The sequence below is a fragment of the Lepidochelys olivacea genome (assembly GCF_965140295.1).
Source record: "Lepidochelys olivacea isolate rLepOli2 genome assembly, chromosome: 3".
NCBI classification, from domain to species: domain Eukaryota; kingdom Metazoa; phylum Chordata; order Testudines; family Cheloniidae; genus Lepidochelys; species Lepidochelys olivacea.
Window position 1 is genome coordinate 74277882 of NC_140413.1, and position 27998 is coordinate 74305879.

At 40.4% G+C, this 27998-nt stretch overlaps 2 protein-coding genes across 6 annotated transcripts in view; one reads left to right on the forward strand and one right to left on the reverse strand.

Annotated features, from left to right (window-relative positions):
• The window catches only part of KLHL32 (kelch like family member 32), a 246627-nt gene that overhangs the window by 214753 nt on the left and 3876 nt on the right, over positions 1–27998 (forward strand). For 2 of the 5 annotated variants that reach the window (XM_084622592.1, XM_084622594.1), the window contains 5 exons: positions 761–819; positions 3869–4061; positions 7203–7297; positions 21219–21332; positions 21688–21840. In XM_084622592.1, coding sequence (XP_084478718.1) covers positions 761–819; positions 3869–4061; positions 7203–7297; positions 21219–21332; positions 21688–21810 — 584 coding nt within the window. In that variant the 3' untranslated portion in view covers positions 21811–21840. Of the gene's footprint in view, positions 1–760; positions 820–3868; positions 4062–6296; positions 6478–7202; positions 7298–12262; positions 13499–21218; positions 21333–21687; positions 21841–27998 lie in introns of those variants that run through there. The other 3 variants (XR_014710741.1, XM_084622593.1, XR_014710742.1) reach the window with 3 other exon arrangements.
• MMS22L (MMS22 like, DNA repair protein) overlaps positions 23226–27998 on the reverse strand; it is a 150152-nt gene continuing 145379 nt past the window's right edge. The window contains exon 25 of the mRNA XM_084622589.1: positions 23226–25169. Coding sequence (XP_084478715.1) covers positions 25088–25169 — 82 coding nt within the window. The 3' untranslated portion in view covers positions 23226–25087. The remainder of the gene's footprint in view (positions 25170–27998) is intronic.

The following is a 27998-nucleotide window of genomic DNA, read 5'->3' on the forward strand; positions in this document are numbered from 1 at the left end:
CTGTAAAATGGGTATAATGATATTGACCTCTTTCATAAGTCATTTTGAGATCTACTGACTAAAAGTGCTAGGGATTATTATTATTATTAATCTTTGTCTCTTGAACAGGGATGAGCACACGGAACCACAGAAATGTAGGGCTGGGAGGGACCTTGAGAGGGCATCTAGTTCAGCCCCCGGCACTGAGGCAGGACCAAGTAAACCTAGGTCACCCCTGCCCGGTGATTGTCTAACCTGTTCTTGTCTAAATCTCCAATGACAGGGATTCCATAAACTCCCATGGAATTTAACTATCCTTATAGTTAGAAAGATTGTTCTAATATCTAACCTAAATCTCCCTTGCTGCAGATTAAGCTGATTACTCCTTGTCCTGCCTTCAATGGACATGGAGAACAATTGAACCATGCTCTTTATAATAGTCCTTAGCACATTTGAAGACTGGTCAGTGTACTAAACAAATAATATTATTGAACCATGTTTTAGCCTAATGAATTAGCTTTACACAGAGATGAATTGTTTATTTGTTTGTTGCTGTTTTGCCTTGTATTCTGGCAACATGGATCAGCTGTGCTAGTTATTAACTAGATCAAAGGTCTAACTGTGTGAAAGTAAAACTGGTAATAAGTAGTATAATTATGTCGTAGATTTAATACGGTGATATATAAAATTATAGTCCTAAATGTGCTTGATTTCTTTACTAAGATCTTGGTCCTTTTTGGTACTCATGAAAACATTTTAACCCATGTAAAATCTCTTGTAGGAGGAGTAACAAATACTGCACAATACCAGAACAGGCTAATGGTCTATGATCCTAAGCAGGTGAGTTTCTGTGTTGTAGGTGTTTGCTTATATGTTTGAATGAACAAAGTATATAACAAATGTATATTAAAGAATACTGGCAGATCAAAAATACTGCCAATTCAAACTGCTAGTGTTTTATACCTACTTTCCACTGTTGTAAATGAGTATACATGTACAGAGTAACAGAGAATAAGGGCCACTGTTTAAAAAAATAATATTCTTTAACTGGGTTACTGAAAGCATTTTAGATTAGCAACACTGAAAACATGTTAAAAATCTACTTATTTGTCACCATTTATTCTGCTTCTTTGCTTTTTGCAAACCATTAGCTTTGGACAATGCAAATAAACTAGTCAGTTTCACATACTGGTTCTCCAATGGTAGCTCAGTGTTGCGATATTTCTGCTCCACATGCAGCAGAGAAATGTGTAAAACCAAACAAAAGTGTTTTCCTGAACATAAAACTATTTCTATTAATATTAGGGTTTGTAAAATTTTCATTTACCACAAAAACATAATTTTGGACCTACACTGCCCATCAGTGATCTGTTAAACTGATTTATTGCAAAGCAGTTGATTAAAATAGATATTTTTGTAAAAAAAAAAAAAAAGAGAGAGAGAGAGAAAGAAATCTGACCATTTTTGATATTGCTAAAGTACCTATCACTTTATTATCTGAGCACCAAAAATATCTTTTAGGAATTTGGTCATACATTATGTGTTTTGTTTAGGTTAAAATTCTCCAGTAACAACTTCAGAGCACTGGGACATGGTAATATGTCCTTTCTTCCTTTATTAGGGAAACAAACGCCCTAATCCTACAGTCACATCAGCATGAGTGGACTCTCATGCCCCTATAGAAGGATATTGACTTCTGATTGCTGGGTAGGGGCTTTGGGTTTTATATTTAAAGCCAAATTCTGCCAACAGATACTTACATGTGACTCCCAGTGGTTTTATGGGGAGCACCATGTCTGTATCCAAGAGCAGAAGTTGGCTACAGGAATCACAGTTAACAATTTCTTTTAAAGGGCACAATATGTCATTATTGATTATACAGAGGTTCTGTTATAAATCTTTTGTCCATCGTGATCACAGGCTACAGTCTTATTTTGCTTGTGATTTGGGCATCGTACTTACATACATTGCCTCCTTTTTGTGTTGTGCATGCTTTGCCTAGATTCCTTAGTTGCTCAGGTATCCCAGCAGACGCACTCTAAAATATCTGTGGCTTGGCTACTTCAGCATAACTTGCTAATTGCAGGAGGCCAAGTCTGATACACAAATAGTTAAAGAGGAAGAATGTGTTAGCATTCTTTAAATGAGGTCTGCTTCATGTTTGTACACACATGCTCTTTTTAAAAATTCTGCTGGCATATTGTTTATGGTGGGTACTGGAAAACATCACATCTGCTTGCATCTTGCACAGAATCTCAATAACTCTATCATTCAGCAGTAGTGCTTGTTTCTGTGCTAGGCCTTTGTGGAGAGTCGATAATGCCTGCCATCTGCCACAGAGCACACAGCTACCTGCCAACAAGCAGGCTGGGGTGACCTCTGCTTCCCCACCACTGATTAGTATTCACACGCTGGCTTATTAGGAATGACCCCACCAGGCCCCTCTGTTTCTTTGCCTTTGCAGTGCTTGGCGGCTCACCTGGCAGGCACTGCAGTGGAGGAAGCTAAAGATATAATCAGGGGATGCAGGCAGGCTTTGCAAAGCAGATGGTGTCTATAGTCTTGTGTCAAGGGACTGGACTGCTAATGCAAAAATTAATTCCTAATATTCAAATATTATATATTGTAATGAATAGCTATATACTGTGGAGGCCACTGTCAGAGGCTATTGAGTTACCAAGTTACAGGGTATTTAATATAAGGAATTACCGCACAGACTAATTGTTCTAACTTCCCCTACTAATAAATTAGACCTTTTGTAGCAGGTTGTTTGACTGTTCAAGGTAGCTGGAGCAGTTGTTTTCTGACTCCTAAAGTTTCATATCTTTTTACCCTTAAAAAAGTAGTAAAACTCCTGCAGGGCCTCCTTCCTGGTTAATAAATATTCAAAACCATTTTTCTTACATAAATGATTCAATCAAAATACGGAGGGATAAAGAAAACAAAATGGAATGCACAAATGCTTTGGTAAGATGCTATGAGATTTTTTTTTCCTGTTCCTTTGCTTCCTAAAGAGAAAAACCAAATATGTTTCTGAATGGAGGGAGGAAAAAAACCCTCTTCCAGCCCTGATTATAGCTCCCTGTTCCAGGTTTCAGTGCGATTTACAGAGGAGAGATCTAATACTTTCTTACTGAAGCACGTCAGCACCGCATTCTATTTTTTTTTTTCTCTGTGACAGGAGAGAGCAACATCTGAAACCCTTAGTCTTTCAGAAATGTTCTCATGACTTTTTCAGCACAGATACACTTATTTTAATATTATATTGCGCCAGATGAAAATTATAATTGTAATCTACACTCTTGCTTGGAATCTATCCCTTGATTAAAATCTGTCCATGAGTAATTCAGATTCACCATATGTCATGAAAGAAGATTTTTTTCAATATATTCTAAATAAAGGATCAAGGGAGATTAGATGAAAAAGTGAATGTTGGGGGATGGTGGAAATACTGTGTTTTATCCATGGGAGAAGAGTCCCTGGCTCACCTGTACTCCTGTCACATCACCATTTTCATGTTTCAGTTACACTTAAGAAATCAACATTTGGTTGTGTCTTCCATCTGTCCTCTTATCCTGTCAAACCAACAATGCCTGAAGTATAACCAAAGACAACATTTACCACACGGCTACATTCTAAAGAAGTGGAAAAGAACCTCTGAATTCTCCCAAAAGATATATATTAAAATATAGAGCTACAAAGATTACCAGCTATGGTGTGGGTGTTGGAGTCCAATCAATTGACCAGCTGTTCTAAGTAACATTCAAATTTAGCAATATATTTACGCAAGATTTGTGGCTAGTAAGAGGGATATGTGACACTCGTAGCACTTGCAAGTCTCCAAGGACTGCTGAGTCTGAGACCAGTTTTTCTTTGTTTACATTTCTAGAATAAGTGGATAAGCCGAAGCCCCATGTTACAGAGGAGAGTGTACCATTCCATGGCAGCTGTCCAAAGGAGGCTTTATGTTTTAGGCGGGAATGATTTAGACTACAATAATGATCGGATTCTTGTACGCCACATAGATTCTTATAACATAGACACCGACCAATGGACGCGCTGCAGCTTCAACATGTTGACAGGCAAGTCTTTTTCATGAAATGTACAATGAAAGCAATGTTATGGGAGGGTTTTGTTTTGTTTTGATTCAGGAGCCTAATTCTCCTCCGTTACAGCACTTTTATAAAGGTGGACCTCCACTGACTTCAGTGGAATCACTCCTGATTTAGGAACCGATGCAAACAGGAGCCAACAGGAGCCATTGCCTTGCTGCTCTAAGAGAGAAGAGAATCAGGCAGAAAACATTTAAGAAGAGTGTTCTTTTGGAGCATTGCAGGCTACATTTTCAAAACGATGCAACTAAAAGGGGTTTAATTAAACAATCAAAATAATAAAATGATTAAATCTTATTTCCCCTTTCACTAGGTGCTTAATTGCACCAATGGAAATATCTCACTTTTTTGAGTACACAAAGGCAATTCAACTATACCTTGCACTCCATGAAAGTGTAGTTTTATAGGGTCTGCTGCTACTGGTGGTGTTCAGAGTATTTATGGAGATGCATAACTGTCCCAGACTTATTACTACATAATAGTGTCTTAACAGGATGCCAGAAAGGAGTTTATTTATTAGAACTAAATCAAATCAGAGATGAGCAGATTAGCATTGACGGCTGCTGGATTTGCAAACTTCCTCTTGAGTAGCTTGAGGGATCATTGCAGTAACAGCTAGCAAAGCAGTGCACCTCATTTACCTCTGTCACACACATTACCTAGCATCATGACTGTGTGATGTGCCTCTCAGAAATACTATTGAGTATAAGCAGCAGGGAGATACAGCCCAACATTATGCCAGGCAAGTAATGTGTCCCAGGAGTAAACCAGTGGCAGCTGCCTAGGGAGCCGCATTGAAAGAGGCATCTCCAGAACCTTACTGCAGGAATGCTGAGGTCATTCAATCATTGGCCTGACTTGAACAACTGTTCCTTCAGCTGCAGAGTTTCTGTCCGCCCAAATGCTGGTTCTTGCTTCTGCTCAGTCAGCTGTAAGCATCCTAGAATCTTGCTCGGTTGTTGCTCAGAATCCTTTGTATAGGCACCACAACAACTTTCTTGATGCAGCCCAGCAAATGAAGCAAAGGATTCAGGAGCTAAAGGCTGAGCAGCAGCGAGAACAAGGAGTTTGCGGAGTTGGTTAAGTTGAGGGAAGGGAGTAATATACAGTGGTCACCAAATCCCATCTTCAGGGATTCCTAGGTTGCTTTAAGGGCCAGCCTGATGTCAACATCATTCTTTTAAGTATCGCTTTGAAGTTACTAGTTCTGGAAGCAAAGACATAGATAATATACATGTCTGGCTGTTTGGTGGCTGAGTCAGGGAATCAAAATGCTAGACTTAATTGAGTGAAATGGTGTTGTCAATATAAAGGGAAGGGTAAACCCCTATAAAATCCCTCCTGGCCAGAAGAAAAATCCTCTCACCTGTAAAGGGTTAAGAAGCTAAAGGTAACCTCGGTGGCGCCTGACCAAAATGACCAATGAGGAGACAAGATACTTTCAAAAGCTGGGAGGAGGGAGAAAAACAAAGGGTCTGTGTCTGTCTGTGTGATGCTTTTGCTGGAGACAGAACCGGAATGGAGTCTTAGAACTTAGTAAGTAATCTAGCTAGGTATGTGTTAGATTATGATTTCTTTAAATGGCTCAGAAAATAGCTGTGCTGAATAGAATGAATATTCCTGTCTGTGTGTCTTTTTTGTAACTTAAGGTTTTGCCTAGAGGGATTCTCTATGTTTTCAATCTAATTACCCTGTAAGGTATCTAACATCCTGATTTTACAGGGGTGATTCCTTTACTTCTATTAAAAGTCTTCTTGTAAGAAAACTGAATGCTTTTTTCATTGTTCTAAGATCCAAGGGTTTGGGTCTGTGGTCACCTATGCAAATTGGTGAGGATTTTTACCAAACCTTCTCCAGAAAGTGGGGTGCAAGGGTTGGGAGGATTTTGGGGGGAAAGATGTGTCCAAACTACGTTTTTTCAGGAACCCAGATAAAGTTCAGTGGTGGCAGTGGAAATTCAAGGGCAAAGGGTACAATTAATTTGTACCTTGGGGAAGTTTTAACCTAAGCTGGTAAAAGTAAGCTTAGGAGGTTTTCATGCAGGTCCCCACATCTGTACCCTAGAGTTCAGAGTGGGGAAGGAACCTTGACAGGTGTTCTCTCATATCGATAGATACCTGGAACTGGTAAAACAGGGGAGGGAATAAACTTTGTTTTAAATTAAGTTTCCTTTCCATCCTTCTCTCCCCTTCAATGCTTTTAAAGGTGCAGGATTGACAGCCTCTGGCAAAGAACCACTTTGTTTTTTGCACGGAATAGGCAGCACAACAGAAGCAGTGGCAATGCGGGCTTCCTCACTTTGGATGTGCCTGAGCACCTCTGAAGTCAATGGGATCAGTAGCAGGGCCTGTGCTTCAAACCTGACGTTGAAGGAATGGTTCCAAGGGTGAGGGTACTTTTTCCTCTCTGTACCTTCAGTGCTCAGCCTTTCTGTTGAGATTGCCACTAAGGATTCCACTTAGAGCTGTGCTTCGTGATGGGACACAGAGTTTTAAACAGTTTTAAACAGTGTTTACATTTTTCTAGAATGTTATTAACATGCGCAGATTCCTTAAACAAGCTTTTCCTATTTAAAATAGGAACAACTTCTGCTTTTAGCTATACCCATCTAACCCCGTAAAATTCAAGAGGTCTGCACAGGTGCCAGTTTGGCTTCATTGGTCTAACAGTGTATCTTATTAGAGTAGTATGTTTATATTAAACATATGGAATACACACACATGCGCGTATAGTTGTAGATACACGCACAAGAGGCTTAATTCCTCTTTCAGAGATGTATTGGTATCTACTATTTCTTAATGTTTATAAAATATACTTTTCTTTAATACACTTTAAACTTTGCAGTCTGTTCCCTATTCAAGTGTTACTAACCTGGCTTGCAGTGTGTGGTTTTTGGCATCATCTCTGTCCTTCAGGATAGCACTCAAATTGCATTCCTGGGGATAGTACATGATAAGCCCTTCTCTCCACTTTAACTGCCAGGAATTGGTAGTTCTGAAACTGTCATGTTACAGCAAATCTATGTGTATCTCATGAACAAAATCTCTAACTTTTGATGCTAACAGAGTTAATTAAAAGATGCAAGTGCTTTTGATTTCCTTTTTGCTTTAGGTCAGAATGAATCTGGCGTTGCTGTCCACAATGGAAGAATATATTTAGTTGGCGGCTATTCTATTTGGACAAATGAGCCTTTGGCATGTATCCAGGTGAGAGATTTAGGTTCTTTTGAAGTCTCTTCAAATGTTTCTGCAAGGGTCCTTTTTGCATAGCTGTTATCAAAAAGCAAAATTTATTTGAAGTGGCGAGAGAAAGAGATTAGGGATGATTCTTATGCAGTCACTGAATCTCTAAAACATACCTGGGAAATGTTGTGGATATTAACAGATTTCCAGGTTAGCAATTAGATTTAATACTTCTGCATAACATTTTCTGGGACTATAGATTGGGCAATTCCTCTCTTGACAAGATTTGGGTAAAAAAAAAAGCACTTGCATATTACCAGGTGCCATGACACTTAAAGTGTCTAAATGGAGGGGGAATGTCCTATTAATTTTTCAGCCCTCTCATTTTCTATAAAGAGGCCAGAAATAACCAGTAATTGATCTAGGTCAAAATTTGGGCTGGAACACTGCAACCTGCCTTAGTTGTGCATGTGTTCATTACTTTCGAGCATGTTTTAAAATTCCGCTGAGAGCTTTGCCTTTGGTACTAGGTTCTCCAGTAAAGTCTTCTGCTGCTCTAGAGTCCATCATAACAGCAACTGCCCTCTTGATCCTTGGCCTTTCATAGATCCCCAAAGCTGTAAATAACCTGTGAAAGTGGGATTATAGAATCACAGAAATATAGGGCTGGAAGGAACCTCAGGACGTCATCTAGGCAGGACCAAGTATACCTAGACCATCCCAGACAGGTGTTTGTATAAACTGTTCTTAAAAACCTCCAGTGATGGAGATCCCATCTCTTTTGGAAGCCTATTCCAGTACTTAACTATCCTTATAGTTAGAAAGCTTTCCTAATATCTAACCGAAATTGCCCTTGCTCCAGATTAAGCCTATTACTTCTTGTCCCACCTTCAGTGGACATGGGGACACTGATCACCATCCTCTTTATAACAGCCCGTAATGCATTTGAAACTTATTATCAGGACCCTCTGTCTTCTTTCCTCAAAACTAAACATGCCCAGTTATTCTAAACCTTTTGTCATTTGTTGCTCTCCTCTTGACTCTCCAAATTGTCCACATCTTTTCTAAAATGTGGCACCCAGAACTGGACACAGTACTCCAGCTGAGGCCTCACCAGTGCTGAGCAGACCAGGATGGTTACTTTCCATGTCTTACACAATATGCCTCGTGTCATACTACTCTCCTGTTAATACATCCCGGAATGACTGCATCACATTGTTGGCTCATCCAATAACTCCCAGATCCTTTTTTAGAAATATTACTGCTTAGCCAGTTATTCCCCCTTTGTATTTCATTTGATTTTTCCTTCTTAAGTGTAGTACTTTGAACTCCCCTTTATTGAATTTCATCTTGTTGATTTCGGACCAATTATCCAATTTATAAAGATCACTTTGAATTCTAATACTGTCTGCCAACCCTCCCAGCTTGGTGTTATCCACAAATTTTATAAGTGTACTCTCCATTCAAGTAATTTATGAAAATATTAAATAGTACCACACCCAGGACAGGCCTCTGTGGGACTCCGCTAAATACATCCTCACAGTTTGACAGTGAAGCATTGTTAATTACTCTTTTAGTACGTTCTTTCTACCAGTTTTGCACCCACCTTATAGTAATTTCATCTAGACCACAATTCTCTACTTATGAGAATGTCAGGTGGAACTGTGTCAAAATCAAAATACATGATGTCTACAACATCCTGGCCCCTGGGCCAATAACCCTGTCAAAGAAGGAAAGTAGATTGGACCGGCAAAATTTGTTCTTCACAAATCCATGTTGGCCATTACTTATCACCTTATTATCCTCTAGATGCTTACAAATTAATAGTTTATTCCAGTATCTTTCTGGGTAGTGAAGTTAGGCCAACTGGTCTGTAATTCTTTGAGTCCTCTTTGTTCCTTTTTTTTAAAGTTTGGTGCTATGTTTGCCCTTCTCCAGTCCTCTGGGACCTCACTTGTCCTCTACACGTTCTTAAAGATAATCGCTAACCATTCGTTCGGCTAGTTCCTTATGTACCTAAGGGTGATTTTTGTCAAGATCTGTTGAAGTGAATACATCAAACTTATCAAAATATTCTTCAACCTGTTCTTTCCCTATTTTGGCTTGTATTCCTTTCACCTTGTTGATTTTAATTGTGTTGAGTATTCAGTCACCATTATCTTTTAAGAAAGACTGAAACTAAACAGATATTAAACACCTCCACCTTCTTGAGGTCATCTGTTAATAGTTCTCCTATGCTAAGTAGTGGAACTACATTTCCTTCAACCTTTCTCTTGCTCTTATGTATTTATAGAACCTCTTCTTATTGCCTTTGATGTCCTGTGCTAGGTGTAACATATTTTGTTTCTTAGCCTTTCTGATTTTGTCCCTACATGCTTGTGCTATTGTTTTGGACTGATCCTTAGCAATTTGTCACTGTTTCCACTTTTTGTAGGATTCCTTTTTAATCTGCAGATCATTAAAGAGCTCTTGAGGGAGCCGTATCAGCATCTTACTATTCTCCCTATCTTTCCTTCTCCTCAGAATAGTTTGCTGCTGCACCTTTAATATTGTCTCTGAGAAACTGCCAGTTCTCCTAAACAACTTGTTCCCTTACATTTTCTTCACATATATTTCCCTATGTTTTAAGTTTGGTGGAGTCCAATATCTTTATTCTGCTGCTCCCACTCCTTCCTTTCCCTATAATCATTAAATCTGTAATTGCACGATTACTTCCATCCAAATTGCCTTCCACCTTCAGATTTGCCTCAATTCCTCCCTGTTACAGAGTAACAGCCGGGTTAGTCTGTATTCGCAAAAAGAAAAGGAGTACTTGTGGCACCTTAGAGACTAACCAATTTATTTGAGCATGAGCTTTCGTGAGCTACATGCATCCGATGAAGTGAGCTGTAGCTCACGAAAGCTCATGCTCAAATAAATTGGTTAGTCTCTAAGGTGCCACAAGTACTCCTTTCCTCCCTGTTACTCACCTTGTTATTTTCTCCATCTTCAGAAACAATACTGTCCCTAATACATTTGAAGAACTTATTGGACATTTTGTTTTGCCATACTACTTTTCCAATAGATGGCTGGATAGTTAAAATCCCACATTACTACTAAGTCTTGTTTTGGATATTTATGTTATTTTTACTAGAAATTCCTTATCTACCTCTTCCTGACAGTAGACTCCTACATGATGTTGCCCCTGGTTTCCCACATATACTTTTATCTTCACCCAGAGACATTCAGCTGGTCTGCCAGTCACCTCCTTCTGGATCTCAGAACAAGTGTATATATTCTTAATGTATAATGCAACACCTCCTCCCTTTTTCCCCTGCCTGTCCTTTGTGAACAAGCTGTAACCCTCAGTATTCTAGTCACGTGATTTATCCCACCAAGTTTCAGTGATGCCATTAAGATGTAATTTCTTATGTACTAATACTGCCAGGTCTTCCCCATATTCCTTGTATTTGTGTATAGACATCTAAAATGTTGAGCAGTTCCCCCACTGTTTTCTCCCTTGTTGCTTCTATGACCCTAATGTAATTTTCTATTCCCCGACATCTAGTAAGGTCATTTTCACACACTGTCTCTCTCTCTCTTTCTCACTTAGAGCCCTGTGTGGATACAAATTTATATCTGCGGATATAAATTGGCCTCCACGGAACCGCAGGGCTCTCCCGGGAACCACAGCAGCGAAAGGAGCAGAACGTGGGGCCGCCGCTCCTAGGAGCCAGCGCCTCACGCCGGCAGCTCCTCTGGCACAGCTGTACTGCCCCCAGTCCTGCCCACTGGGGTAGGCACCAGGCTCATCAGCAGCTGTCCCTGGTCACGCTCTTGTGTTCAAGCGGTGTGCACAGTTGCGTGGAAGGGATGGGGGCAGAGCTGGGGGCAGGGCTGGGCTGCGGGCAGTATAGCTGTGCTGGAAGAGCTGCCAGCACTGGCTCCTGGGAGTGGCAGCCCCAAGTTCCACTGCTTTCTCAGCTGTGGTTCCCAGGAGAGCCTGTGGTTCCACGGATACTGATTTATAGCTGCAGATATCCACATACATGGATATAAATTTGTATCCGCACAGGGCTCTGTATATACTTACCTCTGGGCTTTAGGTGACTTATTTTCATTTTTCTGAGTGATGCAGTGCCCCAGTTGTAGAAACATCAGTGATGACAAGTTGAGTGGGGTAACATAATTTACTTGGTCAATTGTAAATGGAAAATTAATTCACAATGGCTTGGATAGGAACACTGTACAGTGCACAAAATGTAACAAACAGCACAATATCAAATTGGGAAACGTACTAACAAACACACTTGTTTATAATCTGTGGGACCTTTTGAGTACTATTTCATCTCTGTTTAAATACTACTTGATGGGAAGTGAAAATGCATTTTGGGTCCTGCTTTTGCGTGGACGTTTCCCCACATCACAGAACCATCTCAGAACTGGCAGTCTGCCCAAGAGAGACTCGGGCCTAGAAGAAAAAAATATAACAAATGAGAAAGTGCTTTGGCAGAGCTGTAAGTGTTGACTACATATGCTCTCAGTTGCTGGCACGCTGCCTAGCTTTAACCAGCACTATAAGCCCTTCTATTTTCAAATTCAGCATGCTGTTCCCTCTTTCTGAAGAAAAGCACTTTTCTCTGGATGCCTTCATTTACTCTGTCATTCAGCTGGCCCTGAGTTCCCTTGCTCGTCTAAATACCAGTTTGATAAATGATTCATATTTCGTAGTAATGGTTTAGTGTTTCAGTGCAGAGTTCTACATGTGCAACCATGCAAGTGTAGAGCTAGTAAGTGGGATCAAATTTTACCATTTGCTATTAAGTGACGGCTAGGATAAGATTTGGGTGATATGGACATTAATACAGCACTTGATCCCTAAATAAAAGCCATTGGGCTGAAACTGCATTTCCTTGGGATTAATAAGTGTATACAATATGTGCCAGCAAATTTGTTGCCTATTTCTTCTGTGATCCTTGAAATATTATTTTCAGCATTTTGGTCCTGCAGGTGCTGGATATTAGCAAGGAAGGGAAAGAAGAAGTATTCTACGGGCCTACACTTCCTTTTGCTTCTAATGGAATAGCAGCATGCTTCCTTCCAGCTCCCTATTTCACATGCCCGAACCTCCAGACTTTACAAGTGCCTCACCACAGGATTGGCACTATGTGAGAAAAAGAATGCACCATCCATAAAAGCAAATGGGGGGGAAAGCGCTGCATACAGCAATTTCACATTTGGATCAATTAAGCATGAAATGCTGCTTTATCTTCTACACATTTGTCTTAAAGTCAAATAACAATAGGCAAAAAAATGAACATTTTTTTCACTAAAGGCTCACACCTCAGTCTGCAATTTCTCTCTGGCCCAAATTAGGAACATACACTTCATACCAACCCATTTGCCATTTTCTCTGGGTGACAACTTATTACCTGCCTCTATTTAAATTCTTTATGCATCTTTGAAAGGCATTCTGAGTGCACCCAGCATCCTGCCGGCCCTGTTGTTCCTTGGGGTCTGCACATTAAATGGATGGCAGTGGCCCTGTTCAAAGACAATATAATACAATGTTTATAAGCTTAACAAGGACAATATTCTATTATGCTAAATTATTCAACTTCCTAGGTACCTGTGGCAAAAAGGATAAATGCATTGACCTTCAGTTCCCAACTTCTTCACCACTGAAGTTTCTCATTTAAGAAAACTTTATTGGAAATTTAGATAGCGTGAAGCATAATAAAGTAAAAAAAACACCAAACCTCTTTCCTCTTTAAATTTATTATGGGCATCTACCAAGAAACTGATTTTTTGCATCTCATCCGAATACAGAATACACTGAGGTTTCAGTGGCTATTACTGTACAACAGTGTACTGAACCTACTTGTCGAAGAAATTGATATACAAAATTATCTTTATTTACCAAGGTCTACTTTTAAATGTTATCTTCTATCAGATGATCAATCCTTCCTGATACCGGCAATCTTTTAATGATTGGAAATAACCTCTTTACTATATAATTAAAATGCACCATTTACTTCATATTTTTAGTAGCCAGTTTGTAAAGGGTTACCATATTTAGAATTCTCAATGAACAGTCTCATTTTGTCCAACATATGGTACCACAAATCACTGGCTTCCAGAGGCTAAATCGGTGTATAATAAAGTTTATATAAATTGAAAGAATAAATAAAATATTGTGTCTCCCTGCAATACTCCAGGTGTCTGTACAATTTATAATAATAAAACCAAACCATTATATTCTGGTTTTCTCTGGCTATTGTGACCCCCTGCCCTTTTTTTTTTTTTGATGTTTTTGCCATTTATTTGCATATATGTGACAACATGGGTGTTCAGAAATATTAACCAAGAAGAATACTATTAAACCTCTCGGTTGATGACCTACGGCCGCAATGTATTTCTCTGATCTATGTACTTATAGGTCCCACACCACCATAATATTTGAACAGATCTCAAAACATAGAATTCCCGTTGCTATTCATGGTAATTTCAAGTCCAGAATAGAATCAAGGAATACCCAGTGCATTTTTGGAGAGGAGCATTTTGCTCTTAGTCCGATGAGAGCTGTTACTGGGTCAAATAAATTTGATCGTACAGATGGTAACTCTTTTCAGGGCTACTGTTAGTGATAAAAGGAAGTTCTACTTATCCCATCTGATTCTTCTTCTTGGAGTTGTCCTTAGGAAACTTCACCTTTTCAATGTGTCAGCATAGATTTTGTATCAAAAATTGTTTTATCAATTGTCCTAGACAACTTAAAGGTAGACAGGGTCGAAGAGATCTAACTGCATATTTGTCACTGGGAATGATTATCTGAGCACTGACAATACTTTCTTTCCATGAAGACTCAGCTGTGAAGTTTAGATCAAGATATTTTTCCCCCCTAACTGCATGGCTCATGGGTCTCGAAGGTGTCTGAATTTTTTATTTTGCTTTTCTCTGGTCTCCTGCAGACCAGCATCCAGAGGCATTTCTTAGTTTCTCCATACAGAACAGGAATTCTTGAAAGTAATCTCCCTACATAGTGTATGGGGTCTATGCCTTGCTTTGTAGTTGGAATTTCCAGGACTGAGTTGTTTGTATTTTCCAGCAGCATCGTTTTATTCTCTTGGGAGCGTGGTCTAAGTGATGGGAGCAGGGGTCTGAGAGGCCCCCAGCTTCTGATACTGGTTCTGCATATGAATGAGTCATCAACTTCTAGTCTGATTTCCCCCATCTAGAAAAGGTGTATATAATACTACCCATTTCACTGGTGTTGGGAGAACTTACTGAAGTTTGTAAAGCACTGAGACAGACAAAAGTTCCCAGGATATTTTCTGCATTTACACATCTTGTTTTGGTATTTTAATTTCTGTAAACCCCAGTCCACTCACCAGTCCCCCATATGGTCAGCTAGCCACAGCTGTGAAGTTATAGTTAAAAGGTTTCTTTCAGAAGAACAGAAGATTACCATTTTTTTAACTGCCCGTTTACCCATGGCAGCAGGCTGCGTAGAAAGTTTCTAGAACTTGGAGTGGCATTAGTTTCCTTATGCAAAGCTGCATGTGCCATACAGTTCAAGGACCGACAGACAGGAGAGTATATGGCAAGAAAAAGTTATCATATTTGCTCTGGTCTTTCGACACTTTTACTGCTCTGGTTGTAATCATCAATTGTCTATCCTGGTGAATAGCAGTTTTAAACAGCTGTGCAACTGCATTACATTAGTCTTAGAGTTCCAGAGCCAGAGAACATAGCCCATGCTTCAATTAGTGTCAGGATTCTGCTCCAGCAATCACAGACATCTTTCATGTTGACCACTTACCTTTATAGAATCATAGAATATCAGGGTTGGAAGGGACCTCAGGAGGTCATCTAGTCCAACCCCCTGCTCAAAGCAGGACCAATCCCCAAACTAAACCATCCCAGCCAGGGCTTTGTCAAGCCTGACCTTAAAAACCTCTAAGGAAGGAGATTCCACCACCTCCCTAGGTAACACATTCCAGTGCTTCACCACCCTCCTAGTGAAAAAGTTTTTCTTAATATCCAAACTAAACCTCCCCCATTGCAACTTGAGACCATTACTCCTCGTTCTGTCATCTGCTACCACTGAGAACAGTCTAGATCCATCCTCTTTGAAACCCCCTTTCAGGTAGTTGAAAGCAGCTATCAAATCCCCCCTCATTCTTCTCTTCTGCAGACTAAATAATCCCAGTTCCCTCAGCCTCTCCTCATAAATCATGTCCTCTAGCCCCCTATACCTTCTGCATACTGTGCTATTTGCAGCTTCAGTTATAGAACATGCAGATTTACACCTGACTCCAAAAGGGAGGAGGAATTCTACTTTTCAGTGCCTAAAGTTAGGGAGTGCCATTTATCTTTTGCCAAGTGAGAAATTATGCAAAGAGGTGCTCCCTGGTGCCAGCGTGGTATACTGTCCTCTAGGCAGGAATGGGGGTGAGCAGGTGATGGTTTCGAGAAGGCAGCTTTGACTAGCAACTGGAGTTCTGTAGGAGTCCTGCTGGCGGAGGCTATGCAGTGGATGCAATTGAATCAGCACATCCCCAACTAGCGCTACCCATTTCTGAGGCTGGACAGGCTGCAGGCTCCTTGGTGTGGGTGCCTTCCATAGGCCCAGTCTCTACAGAGACTTCAGTGGTGTGAAATTTACCAAATCTTCTGCCAACGCAAATCTTGGAGTGAGTCAAACCCAGCATCCGTTCCTGCCAAGTCACCAGTTTTGACCCTGCGGTCCAATAGAAGATATGTCCAACTGCTATTTTTTGACAGAGCCTTAAGTTGTCACTTTATTTTTGGACCAGAAAAGGAAAAGAATGTTTTCCACATGGCCAGTCTACTCTATGAGTGAAAGAAGAAGAGAAGAAAACAGTGGGAAAGCTGATGGTAACATAATTCGCTTGGGCTTCCAACTGGAGAAAAGAGTGTGGAGTAATGGACAAGATCTCAAGCAATAACTCACTCATGCCTCTTCACCAGCTTAATAAGGGGAAATAGCGGTAAGACTGAATAATTCAGTAGTGGGGCTATACATTGTTGGGATACAGGCCATGTGGGTACTGCTCATTTTCTTATTTTTATTGACTAAATCTGCTAGCATCTGGAAATAGATCTTTGAGTCACAAGATCTTGAGCTGTAATGAATCATCCAATACTTATATCCTGTGGTCTATATTTTAGGTCACACCCATAAAGAGTAATATTTACTTTTTATATAGTGCATTTTGTCCCAAAGGATATGGAGGTGTCTTATCAGTTGTACATTTAGGCACCACATCACCAGTGACTGAAATTCAGCCATCTCGTGTGGCTTATCTGATGATTCCTGAGCATAGTGCTAAGACACTGGTTTGACACAGATGAAAGAACACTGATAACATCAACTTCACTTTCTACAGCATCTTCATTTTCCCTTGAGCATTTCACATCCAAGCACTGACCAAAGAAATATTGAGATGTTGTGGCCCAGTTGTCAGTATCAAGAAAATTTTGTAGAATATGTTTTTTAAAATCCCAGTATATCTATTGTATGCTGTATATTCATGATTTATTCACTTTCAGGTAGAGTACCTGGACCTGAGATAGAATTACAAAAGTTTGTACTGTTTTGCCTTGAGGTTTGCCTAGGGTTCTTTTTTTTCCCCTACCCATATAGAAATTTAGTACATCAGTTGCAGGATCAGGAAGAAAGAGATAATTGAACATGCACACAAGCAGAAACAACTTAGGCAGAATGTGGAACAAGTGTGAAAAAAGGCAGCATCTGTTTACTGAAAATTAAAATGTAGAATAAATGAAGAGGGCAAGTTTACAATACTTTCTCTGCAGTCAAGAGTTTGCAGGGAAGGAAGACTTGGCAGGCAGTTTAAGAATGTAGATTATGTAAAGGGATATCATCATTTTGTTTCTGGGAAAATTACTTAGAATTTTTTCAAAATAATTTTTGAAAGAAAAGGAGAGAATATCAGCATTCAAGGGTATTTTCAGTAGAGGTTAATTGTTATAATGCAACGCTACAGCAGCTTTTCTATAATGCTCAAAAAAATTATATATAAGAAATCAAGATACCTTCTGCAGGAGCACTGCTTGTCTAAGGGTATGTCTCCACTACGAAATTAGGTCGAATTTATAGAAGTCTACTTTTTAGAAAGCGATTTTATACAGTCGATTGTGTGTGTCCCCACTAAGCACATTAAGTCGGCGGAGTGCCGAGGCTAGTGTCGACTTTCGGAGCATTGCACTGTGGGTAGCTATCCCACAGTTCCTGTAGTCTCCGCCACCCATTGGAATTCTGAGTTGTGCTCCCAATGCCTGATGGGGCAAAACCATTGTCGTGGTGGTTTTGGGTACATATCAGTGGCCCCTCCCTCCCTGGAAGCAACGATAGCAATCGTTTCGTGCCTTTTTTCCGTGCAGGCGCCATACTGCTTTCAACAGACGGTGCAGTAGGACTGCAAACCATCGTCATTGAACAACTGCTTCTGCTGCCACTCTGCTCTCCTGGTGCCATGAATCCACTTCACAGGTCCTCTCGTCATTCTTTATAAATATCTATTTTCCACCGCTTCTGCTGCAATTCTGCTCTCCTGCTCGTCTCGCCATACCACGGCAAGCGTGCAGCCCGCTCAGCTCAGTTTACTGACACCGCCGCTGTTGTGTCCTGGTGCTGCTGGCAGCAGATGGTGCAGTAGGTCTGCAAAACTCTGCTGTCCTGCTCTCCTGGTGGTCTAGCAGGTCCTCTATATGACAGTCGTCATCCGCTGCAACTCCGCTCTCCTGGTGCCATGAATCCACCTTGCAGGTCCTCTCGTCGTTCTTTATAAATATCTATTCTCCACTGCTTCCGCTGCAACTCTGCTCTCCTGCTCTTGTCTCACCATACCACGGCAAGCATGCAGCCTGCTCAGCTGACGGTGCAGTAGGTCTGCAAAACTGGTCATCCAAACACTGCTTCCCCTGCAACTCTGCTCTCCTACAGACACCATATTACGGCAAGCATGGAGCCCGCTCAGATCACCGCAGCAGTTATGAGCACTGTAAACACCTTACACATTATCATGCAGTATATGCAGAACCAGAACCCGCAAAAGCAGGCGAGGAGGCGATGGCAGTGCGGTGACAAGAGTGATGAGGACATGGACATAGACTTCTCTCAAAGCACGGGCCCTGGCAATTTGGACATCATGGTGATAATGGGGCAGGTTCATGCCGTGGAATGCCAATTCTGGGCCTGGAAAACAAGTACAGACTGGTGGGACCGCATAGTCTTGCAGGTCTGGGACGATTCCCAGTGGCTGCAAAACTTTCGCATGCGTAAGGGCACTTCCATGGAACTTTGTGACTTGCTTTCCCCTGCCCTGAAGCGCAAGAATACCAAGATGAGAGCAGCTCTCACAGTTCACAAGCGAGTGTCAATAGCCCTCTGGAAGCTTGCAATGCCAGACAGCTATTGGTCAGTTGGGAATCAATTTGGAGTGGGCAAATCTACTGTGGGGGCTGCTGTGATGCAAGTAGCCAATGCAGTCAAAGATCTGCTGATGTTTTCGGGTTAACGTTAAGCACAAACCCAACTAAACCACCACCCTCCCGCCACACACACCCAATTCTCTGGGATGATCGCTTCCCCCCACCACGTGGCTAACAGCGGGGATAATTTCTTTTCAGCCACAGGCAAACAGCCCAGCAGGTACGGCCACCTCTGAATATCCCCTTAATAAATTCCCCTATTTCAACCAGGTGACCATGAACGATATCACTCTCCTGAGGCTAACACAGAGGGATGAAGAACAGATGTTGCTTGAATGCCAGCAAACACCGGGACCATACACTGCAATGCTTTCTTATGCAATGATTCCAGACTACGTGCTACTGGCCTGGTGTGGTAAAGTGTCCTGCCATGGAGGACGCAATAAGGCTGCCCTCCCCAGAAACCTTTTGCAAAGGCTTTGGGAGTACCTCCAGGAGAGCTTCATTGAGATGTCCCTGGAGGATTTCTGCTCCATCCCCAGACACGTTAACAGACTTTTCCAGTAGATGTACTGGCCGCGAATGCATCCCAAGTATTCAGGGCAAATTAATCATTAAACACGCTTGCTTTTCAATCGTGTATTATATTTACAAAGGTACACTCACAAGAGGTGCCTTCTCCGCCTTCAAGGTCCGGGAGCATGGGTTGGGAGGGTACTGTCTCCAGGGTGATAAACAGTTCCTGGCTGTCGGGGAAAATGGTTTCGCTGCTTCCCTATCTTCAACCTCCTCCTCCCCAAAATCCTCATCCCTGTTGTGTGAGACTCCCTTGCAGGAGTCAACATACAGGGGTGTGGTAGTTGTAGGGGCACCCCCTAGAATTGCATACAGCTCATCATAGAAGCGGCATGTCTGGGGGTCTGACCCCTAGCAGGCGTTTGCCTCTTTGGTTTTTTGGTAGGCTTGCCTGAGCTCCTTAAGTTTCATGTGGCACTGCTGTGGGTACCTGTTATAGGCTCTGTTCTTCATGCCCTTGGAGATTTTTTTCAAATATTTTGGCATTTTGTCTTTTGGAACAGAGTTCTGATAGCACAGATTCGTCTCCCCATATATCGATCAGATACAGTACCTCCCATCTGGTCCATGCTGGAGCTCTTTTGCGATTCTGGGACTCCATGGTCACCCCTGCTGATGAGATCTGCATGGTCAACTCTGCCGATCAGCTTGCTGCGCTGGCCAAACAGGAAATGAAATTCAAAAGTTCATGGGGCTTTTCCTGTCTACCTGGCCAGTGCATCCAAGTTGAGAGCGCTGTCCAGAGCGGTCACAATGGAGCACTCTGGGATTGCTTCCGGAGGCCAATACCGTTGAATAGCATCCAAACTACCCCAAATTCGACCCGGCGATGTCAATTTCAGCGTTAATCCCCTCCTCAGGGAGTACAGAAATTGATTTTCAGAGCCCATTAAGTCAACAAAAATGGCTTCGTCATGTGGACGGGTGCAGGGTTAAATTGATCTAACGCTGCTAAATTCGACCTAAATTCATAGTGTAGACCTGGGCTAAGGCATAATTTAGCAACATCACACTGCCTATACGAAATGGAAGTTGCATCATCTCCATTTTTCTCTCCTATAATTCCTTAGTGAATTTAAGTTGCTTGTATATTTTTTAATGTATTGAATGTTTGCCCTTCAACCAATTTCTGACCATTTTCTGATAAAATAAATATGTACCTTTAAGACATATCTGTATAAATAATATCAACTGTGAAATATAAGCCTAGAGTATGTAAGTCTAATTTGCCAGACTAGCTGTGCCAGGTTTTGATGTTGCTCGCAGAATTCATCACGTGGACTAAAATGATAATTTTATATTAACCTTTTTACCAAAACAGACACAAGAGGGAAATCAATTTACAACTGATAAATATGGGGTATTCGGTTGGTACTAGGATAACTTACTTATACAGTAATGTCCTGTTCAAATGTAAGAGGCAAACACTTCCAGGAACTACACTGTAGGGCTTAATAAGTTGGTCTAGAAAATGTAGTGAATTTTGGCCCCAATCCTGTAACCCCTTTGAGGTGGGCAAAGTCCTGTACCTGTAACAAGACCACATAGATCAAGATACAGAATGAGGGTCTTTTAGTTAACAGTTGCTTTTCATCTGTGTAGTGGCAGACCACCACCTTCAAAAGATTTTGTTTTGTAAGTAGCTCAAAGAAGTGTTTTGAGACAAAACTTACTTCCTAACCATATTTTTGTTTTAGAATACTTCTGTGTATTCTAAAACAAACAATCTAACTCTGCTATGACATGTTGACACCGCACTGGGTTTTTATCGTCAGTGTATTTTTGTAACCATTTCTAACAGAAGGGCTGATTACATCACATTTTAAATACAGAAGCAGCTAAAAATAATTCAGATAAATTAGGATGAAATGTAGTGCCTAAAAAACCTCCCAACATATCTAATTTTCAGAAGCTACAGAAGAGGGAAAAAGACGACTGCAGTAATGCCTATTATCAATTTCTTGAGGGAAATATCACAATTCCATTTAAATGGACAGTTATGGAAGTTTTCATAAATGACGAGGTAAGTAGTGTATGTTACTGGAAGCTCATGTTCTGTATAATTACACAAAAGACTGTACAGATCTTTATTCTTTGCATGTGTGCACTGCCTTAGTCCATCATAAAAAGGTAAAATTTGCTATCTTATGAGCTATTTCATCTTAGGAAATGCCCCCTCGCTTCATTTTTTGTTAGTGAAAATGGAAGCGAGGCATAATTTAATACATCTTGTTCTTGCTTTCCAATAACAATACAAAAATGTTAAATTCTTACAAACTAGATGTACATTTCCATGGTAATAATGCAAGTTAGTGTGAATTTTTAACAATGCCTTTTTCCTTTCCTTTTCTTTTTTTTCTTTTCTTTTTTTTTTTAAGAGAATCATGTTAGGGTTCAAAAAGAAAAAGAAAAGGAAAAAAAAGGAATCTGCAGTTTGGCAGGCGTGTTGGAGAGTTGTTCTATACCAAAGTATGTTGGATCAGAGGAGATCAGTATCCTGAATTCTGTAATAGAGGAAATATATAACAAAGGTATTTTATTTTTATCCAGTTACCAGTGCTGTGTGTCTCAGTGTGGAAAGCCTTCCTCATACACACACAGTAACAGTACTGAAGCAGATAGAGTAAAAGAAAGATGTATAAATGAGGCTTTTGTTACACTGACAGCAGCCCTCCTGCTGCCTTTTTTTATGAGGGTGGGGGAGAGAGAAATGACATTTAATGAGCCAGTGTAGTAGTTTTGAAAACTTTTTAACAGAAATTTAATATTTGGTCAAAATACCATTGAATACTGCTATCATGTGATTACAATCATCACTGTAGGGATGATGGTGAATAATGTCATAAATGTCTTAGAAAGTCAACAGCTCATATATTCATAAAGTGAGCTGGACAAAGCATATGCATATAAGTCTTGTTGAATTCCATTAGCAATCCTAGCTACAGTCTTATTCGCTGGGTTTTCCTCTTGATTATGGAAATAAGTCACAAATGCTATAAAACGCCTAAGCCTAAGAGCAATATTACTTTAACAATGTACTACAAAACATGGAGACCATTTCTGCTGTTATGTTTTTTGAAGTGGCACTGCTCCATTACGATACTAATGAGGATCCCACAGGGGAAACCTGTAAAGGGCCAAATCGCAAGGATGGAGCAAAGCTGGCATAAAAGGACTTAGTACTCAATTTTAAAATATTGCAGGGCTGAACAGAATCTACAATCCCTTGCAGGCAGGATGCCTGAAGAGCTGGGTAAAACTCCTGCTACCATAAATGGGGAGGAGACACAAATGTGGCCCGTTGCTCCCCTTGCATGGGGTTTTGGCTCAGCTGATCCACAAATGAACAGATCAATTGGGCAGATCCAGGCCAGGCCACCCCAAAATCACTCTTGCTCTGCAGCTAGCTGCAGAGACTCTCTTGAGATCTTCTCCAGGGAACAATCTCCACCTGGTCTGGGGTCTCCTCTGCAAATGGCCCCACGTACAACTGATCGGCAGGTTTTGGCCCTTCCGCAGGTGCACAGTGTGGCTACAGTAGCTTATAAATGAATGGTTTATTTAAAATTATTTAAAATGAAAACTGATGTTTAAAAGGAAGTGTAAAAGGGTTAAATATACTTTGTATACACACATGCAATATTCAGTACCTTAAAGGCTCTTTACGGCTACAGCTTATAACAGACATACACAATAGATGGCTGGTTTCAGACTTAAAATATATTGAAGGAAAATTAAAGTAATTCAGCAGCCTTTTTGCTAGTGAAATATTTGGATGGAATGTTTTGAGGTATACTAGACAAGCCACCCCACCCCATAATACTCTGCAAAAGCCTTGCTCTCTTTATTATCAAGACTATCAGTCGCAGCTGCCCCCATCCACACCAAATAATTAAACTACACCAGATTGCCTGCTTGGCAGTAGTTGAGTGATATCATGCAAAATGCTTTATTTCTGTTTGCATGAACTTTTTGACAGAGAAGAACAATAATTTCCAAACTGTTTAAATTAGTGTCTCATGCACCAAGAGCTATGTCACATTTTCATAAAGCATTGTTGCTTTTTTAGAAACTTTACAGACAGTATCAACTCTACTTTTAAAAACCGCACTGAACACATCATTAAATAATTTGTTACAATACCTATTCTTTAAAAGTCAAAGGGCTTACTTTCAGGAAGTAATACTACAGTCAGACATCTGTTCTGCTACCTACTGTGTGATAAAACTCAGATTTCAAAGGCAACTCTATTAATCTCATTTGGAGAGTTTTCTTAAAGAAAAAAAAAAAAAGCTTTTTAGAAGCACAAGCCTCTTGAGATGAATAAGACTCCTTCCAGGTGCAGAAGCTTATAACACAAGTTCAATAAGTCACTTTCATAATGAAAAGAACCTCCATGTTCTGCACTATTAAGTAGCCTAAAGAGGCTTTTAGTTACTACTTTATCTGATGCAACAATAGCTGATTTAAGGAAAAGATTATCTGTTTCTACTTGATAGGAGCACTGTAACAAAACAGATGCTGCTCCAAACAAGATTTTAGGGACATTTCTGAAGCTGTAGTTGTTAGACACAAAAATAGTCTCTCCTCCTCCCCCATTAACTCTGTAAAGTTAAGGCCGAGTAACTTTAAAAGTAGATAACCAATTCAATGATGTTGCCAGAAGGTGCACACACATACTACTTCCATGCCACAGGACTAAATCTTAGGAACCCATGTTAATGAGTCAAGTGAAAGATGTGAATTCTACAGAATCTTAAATAACTTTTCTCTGAACAGAATTAAAGTTTAGGAACCTTTATGATGGACTAGAGAAAGGATCAAGAGATTATCAAGGACACAGTGAGAGGTTTGAGAAATCCATCTAGCCAGGCTAATCCAACGTTAAACACAGTCTGAACTAACTAGAAGAACTGATTTCAAAATCTTTAAGTGCATCAGCCTTCTCACTCTCTCCCTTTATCCTTCGTCTCAGTTAAACTAGCTAATGAAATTCACACCAAATTTTGTAGATTTTACTAGATTTGTAATTTAGTTCATTTTAAATCCAGGATAAGAGGAAGACTAGGAAATTAACACTTCAGTCAGAATGGGAGATCTTCTTGATATTCAGGAACCTGAGACTTGTCCTGCATGGAGGGAAGAAGCAACAGAGATGAGGAATCTGAGAGACCCGAAAGGTTTCAATACAAGAGCAAGGTTAGGATGCCTGTCTCTATTCTGTTCAACACATACACAGGCCTTTCTATTAACATAAGATAGCTTAACCCTGACCCAGCTTTCGGTGAAGAGGTTGCATTCACTAAGCTCAGTATACTTACAGGAAGTGCCTTTGTGTGCTCCGTATAAAAGCCTGCTGCCTGACCCCCAGAGTTCTACACAGCACACTTATTTCTGAGCTACAAAACACTTTCCCATTAGAAATTAAAATTTTGTTCAAAACACACTGAACGTCAGTGGGACTTGTGCTAAATCACTTCAGCTCTACTGAAAATCCCACACATTGTCTTGTGAATTTTAGATGGATATTTCTAATATTTAATGAATTTGCAGTATCTTTCAGTCATCAACTGAAAGACAAAAAATTTGAATTACTCTTCATATTTGACAATAGTCAAATGCTACCAATGCTATTGGAAAAACAGCTTAACTTTTAAAAAGCATTAAATAGATTCTATTTGTAAAGATAAACAACTTTGATAGTGCATTACAGTAACAGTACAGGCAGTAAGAGTGTGCACATATTTCAGGGGGAAAGAATTAATCACCAATACATTGTTAACTTGTCTCATTTTCCAGTTTTAGTATCTCATTTTGACCAGCTGCTGTAAGGTGAGATAACAGTCTTTTGTAGGCTTCTCTGTTAAAAACAAAAGCATATAATATGTCAGTTAAACAATTTCATAGGACTTAAGAGTAAAAAAATGCACAGTTTTCATGCAAGCTTTTCACGTAAAGTAAGGTAAGACCAGAACTTTTTCCTTCCTCACTTCTGCAATTGCTTGGCTTACTATGAATTTTTAGCAAAGTTTGGCTGAGGGGCAAACAAGGATCGAATGGCACATAAGAGCGGCCATACTGGGTCAGACCAATGGTCCATGTAGCCCAGTATCCTGTTTTCCGACAGTGGCCAATGCCAGGTGCTTCAGAGGGAATGAACACAACAGATAATCAAGTGATTAATCATCCCCTGTTGCCCATTCCTAGCAAACAGAGGCTAGGGACACCATCCCTGCCCATCCTGGCTAATAGCCATTGATGGACCTATCCTTCATTCAGTTATCTAGTTCTTTTTTGAACCCTGTTATAGTCTTCGCCTTCACAACATCCTCTGGCAAAGAGTTCCACAGGTTGACTGTGCGTTGTGTGAAGAAATACTTCCTTTAGTTTGTTTGGCACATAGTAAATGGAATATCTTCAAGATCTAAGTAAACTTTCCTCCTAAGCTAGACACATCTTTATTTTAAATTGTGTATTTACTTGTCTAGCTGAGGCTCAAAACGAGAATCATGTAGAGAGCTCACTATGTTACCACATATTTAATTTTTGTCTAGTATATTGGATATGTAGTTCATGGAGTGGTGGTTCCAAAATGGCACACTATGACAGGCTGCTAGAATGGGCTTAGAAAGAAGGTTAAAGATATCACCATATCATTAGTTTATTATCCACTAAGACCTTTATGTAAAGAACAGATTTCTATATTTTTCTTCACAAAATATCCTTCTCAATCATTTCAATTCTACAAATACGGTTTAACATGAAAATCACAGCAAATATATGCAACCGAACATTTCATAGTGTCATTACCAGTGGAATTTCTTGGCTTTGTTTCTGATTTACATGGGATCTGAACTTCAACAAATGTAAGCATACATAGAATAATACGTAATTATGTACATAGATATTTATGCTTAGAGGATCTAGATTTGAGAAAGAGAGCTTTTTACTAGGATGACTGTATTTTCATTGTTCATGGATAAGGCTACGATTATTATCCGTGACTTCCAGTGACCTCTGTGACATTGGGGGCCCCCTCAGCTGACCACCCACCCTGTAGGGTAAAAAACTGCTATCTGACTGAATGTGCTACTTAGAGGGTACTGAGCCTGCTCACATGAACTAAGCATGCTCATAACATCTGCTGAAGCCAGCAGTAGGGGACTCCTGCAGCAGCCCAGCTTCCGGGGGGTGGCCGCCGGTGCCAGCGGGGACCCTGAACTCCCCAGCTGCCAGCGGTGGCAGGGGCCTCCCTGCAGCTGCTCAGCCACCATGAGCAGCCAGTTTCCGCCCCCCACCCTGGCCACAGGCAGAGGGATCCTGGAGCTGCTCAGCAGCTGCAGGCAGGGAGACCCTGCAGCACCCAGGGGCAGGGTGCTGGACCCTCCTCCCTCCCGAGTTTGTCAGGAATGTTCTTAGTAAAAATCAGGGACACGTCACGGCTTCCGTGATTTTTTGTTTCTTGCCCGTGACCTGTCCCCGACTTTTACTAAAAATATCTATGACAAAATCAGAGCCTTATTCATGGATCACCTTAAAGGGGTGGACAGGGAAGCAGTTTATAAATAAAGTTTTTACACATTTATAGAGAAAACATCGTGGAAAACATTAACACCAGATCTTAGAGTATGTATTATGAGGTTATTACTAAAGAAAACTTGACTGTTTGGTAATCACCTAGTATATTCTTGGGGAAGTTCAAACAAACTGTCTTTTTACGCTCTGTTAGCAAATGGATGAGCTTTGCTTTATTGACAGTATAAAAAAATGTTATATAAAAGTGTCTACAGACTACATGATCAAAAGGAAACATTCAGGGAATTTGAAAACCCTCCTATGACTAGCGGAATAGCAGTCTAACACAGCATGTACTTATTTAAAATAGAAGCGACTATTTTTTTGTGGCGGGCTATAAAAGGAGAGAAACTTAATAAAAATCATGCCATGTTTTATTTTACATTTAACTCCTTTCATTTGTACTGTCTGCTGAAAATGAAACTTGTACCATGGTCAATGATTGAAAAATATGCTTATTCACTTTACATATATTATGGGTTGGCGTTTGTATGACTATATAAAATACAAAAGGAATATAATATTTATAGCCCCAGTCCTGCAGAGTTACACACTTATTTAACTTCACACATTGTGGGTAAAATCCAGACCCCACTGAAATCAATGGCAAAACTTGCAAAGGAGCCTAGATTCATTCACCCTTTCAGTAGCCCTGGTCCCCCTCAGCAAGGAACTTAAGCAACAACATAACTTTAAGCACTTCTAGAGCCTAAAACTCCATCTACACTACAGCACTTGCAGCTGTGTCACTGTAACGCTTGTGGTGGAGATGTTCTCCTGTCAGCTTAATAACTCCTGCCTCCACGAGAGGTGGTAACTATGTTGGCGGGAGAAGCTCTCCCAGGCTTCTCCCACCGACATAGCGTTGTCCACAACTGCGCTTAGGTCAGTATAACTTACACCACTCAGGGGTGTGGATTATTACACAGTCATATGCCAGCTGAACAGGAAACATCAATTTACATATTTGATCCTTAGCTAGATCCAAAAGCAATAAATGTGAGAATAATTGCAACCTAAGAGAGTTAATATTCTACATGGTTACACACTGTACTCATGTTGGACCAAACATTACACGTTTAATGTGCATATTACTCAATTAAAAAAACTGACA